This window comes from Garra rufa, chromosome 9 (genome assembly GCF_049309525.1).
Source record: "Garra rufa chromosome 9, GarRuf1.0, whole genome shotgun sequence".
Classification (NCBI taxonomy): domain Eukaryota; kingdom Metazoa; phylum Chordata; class Actinopteri; order Cypriniformes; family Cyprinidae; genus Garra; species Garra rufa.
The window spans coordinates 34,376,971-34,390,264 of NC_133369.1; the positions used below are offsets into that span (position 1 = coordinate 34,376,971).

The 13,294-nt window shown below is 36.9% G+C and overlaps 1 protein-coding gene across 1 annotated transcript in view; it reads left to right on the forward strand.

Annotated features, from left to right (window-relative positions):
* The first annotated feature begins 288 nt into the window (after positions 1–288).
* The window catches only part of triob (trio Rho guanine nucleotide exchange factor b), a 132,041-nt gene continuing 119,035 nt past the window's right edge, over positions 289–13,294 (forward strand). Inside the window, exons 1-3 of the mRNA XM_073847700.1 lie at positions 289–358; positions 4,707–4,821; positions 10,256–10,448. Of these exons, the coding sequence (XP_073703801.1) occupies positions 304–358; positions 4,707–4,821; positions 10,256–10,448 (363 nt within the window). The 5' untranslated portion in view covers positions 289–303. The remainder of the gene's footprint in view (positions 359–4,706; positions 4,822–10,255; positions 10,449–13,294) is intronic.

The window sequence follows — 13,294 nt, forward strand, 5'->3', positions numbered from 1 at the left end:
GGGCATGTATCTCTGACTAGGGAGGCCGTGACATACAAAACTAAATATGTTATTAACTGCACACCATATAATCAAACACATTGAATTAAAAAATATCTGAATTGGATAACACTGCACATGTTTTAGCTATTAACCTGTCAGTTAATGCTGTTTTTTTATAAATGTAGACTAATCAAATGTTATGAATAAGTGATATCATGTGGTGTTTTTACTTTTTTCAAGTTGTGTGAATGTGTTTGTCATCATGTACTTTGGAAACTGACCAGTTTTTGAATTCTTCCAGGGTTCCACAGAAATGAAGACATGAAGGCCATTGAAGTTCTTCCCATCCTTAAAGAAAAGGTGGCATTTTTATCGGGTGAGCATATATATTGTTATATTGTAGTTGTCTAATAAATCTGGCATTGTGTACTACAATGATTGTTGGCTTTTTGATAAATTGCTTTGTTCTTCTTTGGTTCCTCTTACTATGGATAAAAGTGTCTGCTTGAATGCATGAATGTAGATGTATATATTACTGACCCCAAAAGTAAGCTTTTTTAGGAAATTAATACTTTTATTCAGCAATAATAAATTAACGGTAAAACATACAATTGAGGTTAAAAATGTACATACACCTTGCAGAATCTGAAAAATACACCTACAAAATGTTAACTATTTTAGCAAAATGAATGGGGTTATACATAATGCATGTTATTTTATTTTTTATTTAGTGCTGACCTGAATAAGATATTTCACATAAAAGATGTTTACAGTCCACAATAAAAAAAATGAATTAAAAAATTAATAAAAATGACCCCATTCAAAAGTTTACATTTACTTCATGCTTAATACTGTGTTGTTACCTGAATGATATAGTGATAGTTGTTCATGAATCCCTTGTTTGTCCTGAACAATTAAACTGCCCGCTGTTCTTTAGAAAAATCCTTCAGGTTCCACAAATTCTTTGGTTTTTAGCATTTCTGTGTATTTGAACCCTTTTCAGCAATGACTGTATGATTTTTAGATCTATCTTACACTGAGAAAAACTGAGGGACTCATATGCAACTATTACAGATAGTTCAAACACTCAGTGATGCTTCAGAAAGAAACACAATGCATTAAGAGAAAACTTTTTAAATTTGAAGATTTGAAGAAAGTGTTGGCCCCCATCCTGATTTTTTTATTTTTTATTTTTTTTTGCATGTTTGTCACACTTTAATGTTTCAGATCATCAAACAAATTTAAATATTAATCAAAGATAACACAAGTAAACACAACATGCAGTTTTTAAATGAAGGTTTTTTGTTTTTATGAAGGGAAAACAAAATCCAAACCCACATAGCCCTGATCCTCAAAAGCTACACATCATGTTGAGATCCAAAGAAATTCAGGCACAAATGAGAAAGAAAGTAATTGAGATCTATCAGTTTGGAAAAGTTTTTAAAGCGATTTCTAAAGCTTTGGGACTCCAGTGAACCACAGTGAGAGCCATTATCCACAAATGACAAAAACATTGAACAGTGGTGAACCTTCCCAGGAGTGGCCGGCCGACCAAAATTACCCCAAGAGCGCAGCGACAACTCATTCAAGAGGTCACAAAAGACCCCACAACAACATCTAAAGAACTGCAGGCCTCTCTTGCCTCAGTTAAGGTCAGCGTTCATGACTCCACTATAAGAAAGAGACTGGGCAAAAATGCAGGGATTAAAGTTCTCCGTCGCTACGATGGATTTCCGTTACCTGCAACAAGTCTATGACGGATTTCCATCAGTTAGAGAAAATTAAGGGAAAAGAAACGTATTGCGCATTGTTGTTGTTGTTGTTCTGTCAGCACACCAAAAATCATCCCGGCCGTGGCTGCAGCTTCTCAGTGACAACATAGTGATGCCGCTGGCATCATTCACAGTCAGGTATTTAGCAGAGAACATAGAGCAGAACTTGAATTTCGGTGCGGGTATTAATACACATTGGAATATATCATTTGCAAGTGCTTTTGAGTCCTTCTTATTTAAAGTGAAAGAGAGATTCATTTGCGCCCACAGAACGCGAAAAGGACAGTGACTAATTTAAACAATTGTTAAGGGAGTAAGCAAATGTAATATTGATTTAATACAACAGTTCTATAACAAGAAAATATCAAGTGACTTATGTTGTCTGACTATATCTCTACTGCCTGATTTTACTCTATTTTTTTAAATGAAAATATTTCCAAATAAAGTAACAGCTCAGCCACTGCGCATCTCTAAAAGCAAAACAGCGGTGTTTCATTCATGAATGAAAGCGAGTTTATGAAAGAATCTTAAGTTCAGTTCAATCTTCATTATCCATTCATAAAGACAGTCCCTTGCTTCATTCCCGAATGAATCAGCCGTTCAAACGAATCATTTGACTTACCGCCACCTGCTGGCGGATTTAGTGTCATTGTAAATTAGACTTACAGTTATTTAAAACGTAATATTTCTATATTAAAATGTATATTTAAAACATTTATCTCAACATGAATTTATGAATTTATTTACACTTATGCATTATTAAATGTCTGAAATTGCACCTTCAAGCCACTTTTGTGTTCCTTTGTGCCACCTTTGTAGTATAAATTATTTTTTATTAATACTAATTTTATATGATTGGTAATTTATTTGTTTTATTCTGCTATTATATTGCTTTAATTAGATTTTTTTTAAATAATAAATAAATAAATAAATATATGTTTTTTTTTTTTTTTTTAGTTTGACAGATAATGACATTTAATAAAAAATAAAAAATGCCATTACAATGGTAAAAAGAATCTGCCACTGTAAATCATCTTAATGAGTCAATTATCACCTCATATTAGGAAGGGCTAATTTTTTATCAGAATTTTCTATTATTGATCAGAAGATGCTTCTACATTTTTTAAATTAGGAGGACACGCACTATAAGGAGGAAAAAAACTGCTTATAAAGTGGGTGTGTGACAGATATGGCTGTGGAATGGTGTTTGGCAAAGATTTTGTGGAGGAAAAATTTTCAGTCAGAAGATTTTTTTTTTTTTGCTTTAATCCCTGAAAATGGCTGCATGGGAGAGTTCCAAGACGAAAACCGCTGCTGAGCAAAAAGAACATAAAGGCTTGTCTCAGTTTTGCCAGAACATATCTTGATGACCATTACATCTGGCGTAAAAGTAACACAGCATTTCAGAAAAACAACATCATACCAACAGTAAAATATGGTGGTGGTAGTGTGATGGTCTGGGGCTGTTTTGCTGCTTCTGGACCTGGAAGACTTGCTGTGATAAATGGAACCATTAATTCTGCTGTCTACCAAAATATCCTGAAGAACAATGTCCGGCCATCTGTTCGTGACCTCAAGCTGAAGCGAACTGCAGCAGGACAATAATCCAAAACACACCAGCAAATCCACCTCTGAATGGCTGAAGAAAAACAAAATAAAGACTTTGGAGTGGCCTAGTCAAAGTCCTGACCTGAATCCTAATGAGATGCTGTGGCATGACCTTAAAAAGGCGGTTCATGCTCGAAAACCCTTCAATGTCGCTGAATTACAACAATTCTGCCAAGATGAGTGGGCCAAAATTCCTGCACAGCGCTGTAACAGACTCATTCATTGCAAGTTATCGCAAACGCTTGATTGCAGTTGTTGCTGCTAAGGGTGGCCCAACCAGTTATTAAGTTTAGGGGGCAAACACTTTTTCACACTGGGTCATGTGGGTTTGGATTTTGTTTTCCCTTCATAATAAAAAAGTTCATTCAAAAACTGCCAGCTGCTCCTGGCTCCTTCGTCCTCTCGCCCTAAATACGGCAGGGACATCCTCAGTATGGCGGTGTGGGCATTCTCGTTCCCAAAGCGTTTCGACGCAGCGTAAGTTACCTGTAAGGGAACGTCTCAGGTTACGTATGTAACCCTAGTTCCCTGAAGGGAACGAGATACTGCGTCTCGAGGCCATACTTCCGGGCATCCCTGCGGCACTTGCTGTTTCCAGAAAGCTAGCGCTGCTCTCACTGTACGTGCTTTTAAGCTTCCTGGTCGGTGACGTCATCACGTACGTGACGTCTCGCGATTCCATTGGACTGATTACACACGTGATTCAGAGCGTGGTCACGCTGGAGGCGTTCCCAAAGCGTTTCGACGCAGCGTCTCGTTCCCTTCAGGGAACTAGGGTTACATACGTAACCTGAAACGTTTTCGCTCCTTATCCAAAGGCCTGGATTTCTATGAATATTAATGAGAGGAAACTTATTTGCAGTGACAGGCAGAGCAGCATCGCTGGAGAAATGCAGTGAGTGTTTAGCTGGCTGCTGACCCAGATAGCTTACGAACATCTTAATCTTTGGCAGGCCAACTTGCTTATCATCAGCTCAGCTTGTCTAAGTAGAGATATAACTCATTTCCAATTTTGCCCTTCTTCCACCTTTGCACTTCAATGAAAGTGTATGCAATAACAATATGAAGAAACAATATTACCCTAATAATGATATGAGGCAGCATATTCTGTGTTAGACCATAACTGTAGCTAGTCAAATCATTTTATTCATAAATGGTCAGCTTGGCATGGTTGACTATGATAAGTAGGCCATGTTGTTCCAAAGCATCACTATATACAGTAGGTAGGCTAGTTGGACTCAGTTTTGTTTCTTAAGATTAGCCATTGCCCTATTTTACTAATGCTTGAGTGTCACAGATGTTGTTGTTCCAGCTAAATATATAGTGTGTTGATTTGGCCTGCAGGTGGAAGAGATCGTCGTGGAGGGCCAGTCCTTACATTTCCAGCCAGGAGTAACCATGACAGAATACGACAAGAGGACCTCAGACGACTTATTGCGTACCTCGCAGGCATTCCCAGGTATGCAGTGTTTGTGTGCATGTCTTTGTCTGTGTGTCAGTGTGAACATTATTATGCAACTAAATTCATAGTCATAACAGATCAGGTTCAACCAGATGAAACGTTGAGGGACTGAATTGTAAAGTTACAGTTCTGTCATGACAACTCTCGGAAAAGTTTAGCATGGTAATGGATATGACAGTGTTAATGTATTTGGTCTTGGCTGAATAGATCTGCTACGTTGCTGCTGAATTGCTGCTCCTGTAGAATATTGCTGTAGTTACAGATTATTGCTGCTGCTGCTGCTGCAAGCAAGTACAGAAGCTTGCTACTGCCAAAGCATATAGTGATACGGTGCTGTGAGTATTTAAGACACACTGCTGCTGCACAAATAGCATAAAATAACCCATAGCAGATCTATACAAGTGGAGCTGGGGGAGGTGGAGGGTTTCAGAGGAACTCTTTAAGTGTGCTGCTAATGCCCAAGTGAATGCTACCAGGCATTTAAATAGCTGCAAGCTCACGCAACATGAACCAATCAGCTTGTGCCAAGTTGTATAACCCTGTGTTGTATAACCCCCATTGTGCGCTGTGTAAACATGATGGTTACTGTAGTTCTAGACTGTGAACACACATTTACTCATCTCACTTGAGCAAAAAACAGACGTGCTGCGTTAACGTGAGACTCTTATCGGGCGATAAAAAAAATATCGCCGTTAATCTATTCTCAAAGTTGGGTTGGGAGCTAGGTCTACTACGCAAGCTATGATGACTTTCACCTTGATATTTTAGCGCGGATGTACTGCATACCTAGCCGAATTGCACTGTAGGGGGCGAGGACGAGTCTTCAACCTGTGTGTATGCATGCATTGCCTACTGTGAAATTACCACATCAAACGTGACGTGCTGACATGGATGCAGCTATGAATCCACCGGGTTTGCTTCAGGGCAGGGGCGTTTGCTTCAGGCACGCGCCCCAGTGAAAATCTGCTGTACCCCAGTAAAATCTAAAATTTGAGTTATAGTTTACTTTGATAATCCCGAAATAAAGACATTAAACTATATGCAACAACTGAATTGACGCTTCTAAAAGCAACGCAGTTTAACCGAAGACTATGCACGCAGATATCCATGCCCGTGCGCGTCTGTGTATTTAATTGCAACGCGCACGTTTGTATAGTTTGTATAGTTAATTGTGTTGTAAATGCAATTGTCAAGCAGTTTGTGATGCATTTTGGAAACAGGAGATGAGCACCTGGTCTAATGTGCCACCTGGCTTGAGAAACCCGATCTCAAAGATTTACTTTTAGTCTTTTTTTGGGTAGCACACATATTCTGAATGCCTTCGGCAGAATTCAAATTAGCCATTTTAATCTAGATTAATCTAGATTAATTCCAAGATTACAGTGAGATTAATCTAGATTAAAAAAAATTATCTATGCCCACCACTAATTGTAATGCATTTCTTTTTTAAGGAACTTTCCCTAACACTGATCACAACTGTGCTTGTCAAATTTTCACTGACAAAAACAGCAAAACCAGTCATTTCAATAGGAATACATGTGATTGGGATAAGGAACCCTATTTTATTTTATAGTTTAGTTTAGTGCCATAAATGCATGTTTGGTTGGTTTCCACCATGTGTCCACCAAAACATTTTTAACCAGCTGAAAATTAAAAGCTGTGAGCACTTGAGAGCGCTTTTGTGGCACAATGTTTTTATTTGAGACCCTTTGGTTGCTATGATATGGTATATTCACTAAAGTAATATGGCATGCATTGTGAATAAATTGTTATTAATGCATTATTTTATATAATAATATTGTGTTAGTCCAAGAATTCAATCTTGTGAAGACATGAATAATCAGAGACAAGTTTCCATTGTTGTTCAGTCGTATTACAAGCAGGGTGTGACCGTTGGTTGGTGTGGTATTAGTCCCGCCCCTCCTCCACTGTGATTGGTTAGCTGACTAAAAAGTGACAGTGGTGAGTGCTCCATTTTTTCCCACGTTGAACAGCCTTCTCTCGGCGGCGACAAATAAACACTCAGTGTTTAAAAAAATGTGGTACTCCCATTAAAAACAATTGAAAAAAATACATTATCCCCAGGAAAAAACACTTTGGTGGACATGCGGTCAAAGCCACTGGAAGGCAGTCCTGCAATCTTTAGCTAAAAAAGCGTAACGGCTAATACTAACATTCCCAGGACGCAAGAAAAGAGACCAGAGGCCGTTTTGTTTGAATGGATGTCAATGGAGGAGAGGTCTCACTATGCTGAATAAATAGCTTTTGTGAGGAAACAGCTAATCATTTAATGAATTAACAGCCTATCAGCTAATCTTCAACATGTTTTACACTAAACAATAGTTTTGGATTGAACTACTTTTGGAATTTACATAGAAAAAAATGCTGCTTTTGTAAGAAAGGTCACAGACTTTTTGCGAAAGGTGGGATTCAGCTTACAGCATTTCTTATTTATTTCTATGGTATCCGTAATTGAGTGTCGCACAACTCTGACTGAAATTTAGTGACGTCAAGGCTGTAATGTGATTGGTTATGAAGGCACACATGATCCAAGTTGACTGTTACGCTTTTTCCAATATTTGTTATTTTGTTATTTATTGATAGGGTGTTTGCTTAACTGATAAGGTGTTGCTAGGTGGCTGCTAGGGTAATCACTCCGAGTGATAACTATGGCATTGATGTTTTCTGAATACTTTTTTATGGTGTTGCTGTGATTCAGAGAGATTTAGTTCAAATTTGTCTAGGTGGTTGCTAGGGTGTTCTCTGTAATTGTAAGGAAGCTGCTGATTGGCTGCTAGGGTGTTTTTGGTGGTTGCGTGGCATTAAGACAGTTTCTAGGGTGTTCTGTTGGGTACTACCATGTTTCTAATAAAATGAAAACTGCTGCTCAAAAAGCATTTTCACAAGCAAGTTTTCATTTAGTTTAATTTAATTTCTTTTCATATCTATATTCATATACACATGTCATGCCTGCGGCAAGGAGATGGCTAAGCTTTCCCCAGAAAACCTTAACAACCTTAGCATTTTAATTTGCATTTTCTTCATTCAAACATTCAAGTCTAGGTAATGTAGTATTTTTGTCAAGTCCTAGTTTTGTTTTTAATTTTTAGTTTTGAAGCTCCCTGGTTTCTGGTTTGTTTAGACATCACATGGCCAATTTGTCTTTTCCCTGCTGTGTCCTTCTGAATTAGCATTGATTTGACTCAGTAAAACTCAACCGGCTCCACGTGAATCTGCTTTCAGCCAGAGGGTTCCAGCTCTGCACAGTTTAAAACTTTATGTAGGTTATCATCTGCCGCAGGGTTCTCCAAAACTTTACTTCTGTTCTGTTGTACATAATCACTCTGTTTGAGCCACATTGAATAATACTGAAATTGAACAACTTCTTGACAGCTGTAAACACATTTTCTCCACTTTTGCACAGAATGTGTTGTGGTTTGAAAATAAATAATGCACTTCTGACCCTTTGCTTGGAAGTGCAGATATTCAGTATTACAGTATGTTGGAGACCCAGATGTGGCCCCTGGTTAGGAAAACAAGTGGTTTAGACGCTTACGGCTGTTGGTTTTGGTGTCTGGTGTGTATCAGATAGCCAGGGATGTAGGTATGTTGTTTGGCATAAAACTGCAAATTTTAAGCCACATGGTTGTCCTCCATTACTCTCTTCCGTTTCTTTACTCCCAAGAAGATTTTGTATTTTTTCACACTGTAAAGAAATGTTTCTGACTCAGTCCATCCCACATGCTGTCTATCACCACATAAAATAATTATAACTTGTCCATCAGTTCATGAAATCAAACCTGAAGTCTGTGTACTGTGTATTAATACATTTACAGTGGAAGTCTATGAGGCAAGGCTTTGCACCAGAATGAATGTTTAAACACACTATTTTGGAAGTATACTCACTTTTTTTTGAATGATAAAATAAGTTTTGTGTCCCATCTTCTTATATTACCATTTATTCCATGGTCTATCTGCATACTCAATTCTGACTGGCTGGGAAGTGTGCGTTAAAACTGTGTAATGCCCAAGTAGTTCAAGTCAGTTTAATAACTGTCCCTATGTGCATCCTTTATTTAAATCACACAGACATCACTCACACACAGATATCGGAGTTCACGCTGCACACAGAAACATTCAGGAATGCATAAACTTGTTGTCAGAGTTGTCTCACGACTATTAATTATTCTACTTCACTACTGAATTGCTGAATACATTATATTTCTTAGCAGTGAAGTGGTATTGTTACTGTTTTTGAAGCAAATAAACTTGCACACATGCATACAGACATACATAACATAAATGCTATACTATAATTCAGGGGTTTTCAAACCTGTCCTGGAGCCTCCCCTGCCCTGCACATTTTGTATGTCTCCCTTATTAGGCACACCCAATTCAGGTCTTGCAGTCTCTACTAATGAGCTGATGATTTGAATCAGGTGTATTAGATGAGAGAGACAAGCAAAATGTGCAGGGCAGGGGAGGCTCCAGGACAGGTTTGAAAACCCCTGCTATAATTCATTCAAATAAATATAATCCTACCACACTACTTATCTGTGTCCAATTTAAGCACGCAGAATGTTATACCTAAGAAGCCGCAACTGACAAAAACAAACATTTTTACAATTCAAGTCTATTTTTGCACGGCTAAAATCAGTAACAGCTTGAACATTTCAGTGTTGGCAAGTGACCATGGAGTAAAGGGAATAATACGTTTTATTTATTCATTTATTTATTTTATTTTTTTGCACGCTGAGCGGTTCTTTATGGAAGCTCTTTTCCACCACTGAATTTAAAAAAAAGGCAATTGCGACTTTTTATCTCAAAATTCTGACTTTTTTTTCTCAGAATTGCAGAATCGCAATTCAGACTTTTCTACTAGCCCTACATTTTTCAACAGTAGTGTACATACATATATCACCCCACATTGTGTTATCCCCTCCTCTTGTTCTTGCACTCTTGTCTCACTCATCTCATCTGTGGTCTCTCTCTCCCTCTCTCTCTCTCTTTCTCTCTCTCAGAGAGGGAGGTCAGAATGATTTAGAGTTGTTCAGTGCTCATTCCTGCTTAAGAGTCAGACTAGAGGAGTGCAGCTGTGGATATGAAAACACTCTTGAGTTAACAGACTGTTTTTCGAGCTAGAGAGCTCATTAGTTAGAATGTTTTTTTTTACATTTATCTCTTATTTATTGTTGTCCTATAGCAGTTTTCTCTCAATTTAGTGAGAAGAGATTTAATATACTATACTTGGGTAAGTGTTTTATTTTTCATGCATGGTTCCTACACATTATATATGATGCACTAAAATGTATTTCAATCAGGAGGGATTTGTAGAGATGTTTGAAAGCAGCGATCTCATTTACATCTCCCTAATGATGTCAGTGTCAGCGGTGCAGAAGAGCTGATGCTGTGTTTTTATTTGTTTGTGTAGTGAGGAGGTGAGCAGACATGGCTTCACGGTCATCGTGGATATGCGAGGATCAAAATGGGACTCTATCAAACCTTTGCTGAAGATACTACAGGAATCATTTCCTTCCTGCATCCACGTCGCTCTCATCATCAAGCCTGACAACTTCTGGCAGAAGCAGAGGACGAATTTTGGCAGTTCCAAGTTTGAATTTGAGGTAAGGACTTTGTATATTGTGAATTTACATTTAATAAGGTGACAGTAAATAAGAAGTTCTGTTTTTGTTAGATACATTTAGATATTGCTTTGATTTTTTTCAAAATCTATTTTCTGATAATCTATTAGGGATATAAATAAAAGATCCAGAAGTGAAAAACACACTCTAGGTGTGTTTTACTAGAACATTCCATATTGGTGGTGCGAAAGTAGAGCTGTCAAAATTACTTCTGACCTATTTCATCAGAGCTGAGAGGAAGACGCATACAGTAGTGTTAATTTTAATTTGGAGGCTTAATCTCCCAAAGGAGGTTTCTTAAATTAACACATCTAGTGCAGCACAACATTCAGAAGTATTATTACATTGTAATATATGTAATTGATTTATAACTGTATCACAATTATGATTTGAATTTGTTGACACCTAAACACTGGAAAATACTTCTAATTGCATTGATGTGATGCAGACAAGAATGTCTTGAAGTTCTGGTCTCTGTCCACCACCAATTCTCAAGTGTCCACTGTCCCCTCATGTGTCTGCTGTTGTCTCTAATAACATGACCTGAGCTGCAATCTCTGGAATGTTTTTCTGGCTCCTATAAGTAAAGTGTTCAGTGTAACTGATCCAATAGGGGTTGCATTCATCATCCAATCTGTGTTTAATTGCATTGTTGTTTTAAATAACAACTTCGGCTTCTTGGAAACCTCCCACTGAGTCCCTGACAAAAGCGTTTCATTCAGAACCCTCATACTTTGAAGTAATCTGTTTTGGTTGTAAAGATGTCTCACCCAAATATAAAACAAAACATTTTAATATTAAACTGCAAAAATATAGACGTGGCAAAAATGCGTAACAAAAAAACCCCTACTATTCATAGTCAAGCAGGGTCACATTTTAGTTTGTGGAACAAACTCACATTAACTAACTAGCAACTACAACTTTTGCCACAGTAAACTCCTAATTTGCTGCTTATTAATAGTTAGTAATTTAGATGTTATGTTAAGGTATGGGGTAGGATTCAAGGATCTAAAATATGATCATGCAGAATAAGAAATTAATATGTGCTTTTAAAAGTACCAATAAACAACCAAATTGCAAGTAATAAGCATGCTTAAAGCAACTAGTTAATACTGAGAATTAGTTCCTAAAATGTTACCGTCAAGTAGCAATTTTGTGTTGTTATTGTCAAATTTTAAATTAATACATCATGCTTTTCACAATACACGTTGTTTCAAAGTAAAAAGAAAAAAAAAATTCAGACATCTACAACATTTCTCACATTATCACAGGTTATTTGCTATAGTTTAGAAAATGCTAATAAAATATGACAAGAACTGTGTCAGAACAAATTCATCTTGATAATCACAAATGAATTACAGTCAAAACAAAATGTATTGAAACACCTTCAAAATATCTCACATTATCACAGTTTATTTGCTGTAGTTTAGAAAATGGTAATAAAATATGACAAGAAATCAAGAGTTAAACTGTGTCAGAAAAAAAATTGATCCTGATAATGTCAGATAACTTTGATAGAAAGGTATGTAACAAAACATGGTCAGGTCAGTGTCAAATCAAATGTTTGGTCCCAAATTTGTATCAGTTTTATTTGGTAGTCCACTGTATGAAGAAGTTTTGGGTATAATATGTCACACTTTACTTTATTTTGCTGTTCTCACTTACATAAATTAACTATAGTGTCCTGCACCCACTAGTACACAACATATCAAAATTGTATATGGTTTCTAATTATTTTTGGTTTGACTGTAGCTTTACAGGATATCCTGATGTATGATATTTTAATATTTTCATGCTTTCTAGTCACATTTAGCAGATTAGAGCCGGGCAATAATATTGCAATAATATTGTAACAATGCAAGCAATGAAATATTTGAGATTTGCTATAAAATATGCCCTGTGTGGTTATGCTAGGGCTGGGCGATATGGCCTAAAAATAAAATCCCCGATTTTTTCACAAAAAAATCCGATTTACGATTTAAATCGATTTTTTCCCCCCCTACTTATTTTAGCATGTGAAGAAACCCCAGCTTTTCCACAATATATATGGGCACCATATATTTTGCAATATACATTGCAACTGCATCAGTGCTTTCCACCAGGCCCCATTCTTATCATACCAGACACAGTAAATGTTTGTAAGACAAATAAATATGAGATGGGAGGAAAATATATATTGCCATGCTTTTCTCTTGCATTTATATCGTATACAAAAATATAGAATTTTGAACACAGAAATATTAAATGATTTAAATAACTGAAACGATCTGCCAGCAGGTGGTGGTAAGACACTGATTTAATTACTGAATCATATTCATTTGATTCGTTTGAACGGATGGTTCATTCAAGAATAAAGCAAGTGACTCTTTATGAATGGGAAATTGAATCATTTCACTAGATTCGTTTAAAAACGCACGTTCATAAACGAAACACCGCTGTGTTTGAGTGGAGATGCGCAGCGGCTCAGCTGTGACTTGTTTCAGACCACTTTTGACGACGAAATAGAGCAAAATCAGGCAATAGTGTTATAGTCTGACAATGTAAGTCACTTAACTTAATAACTTAATAACACAATAACTTGTTTATTTAACTGTTATAATCAATATCTCGTTTACAAACTCCCTTAAAAATGATTAAAAGCTGTCACTCATCTTAGTTCGCAATCTCACAAAGCTCTATTATAATAAACGAAGCTACTGCCCATTCAGTCTCTTATTTACACTCTCTCTACACTTGAGATACATTAGTCACGTGCAAAACACATAGAAACCTTTGAAGCTCCACTCAGCGCAAATACAAATATGCTGGTCGGGTCAGTCGCACATGGT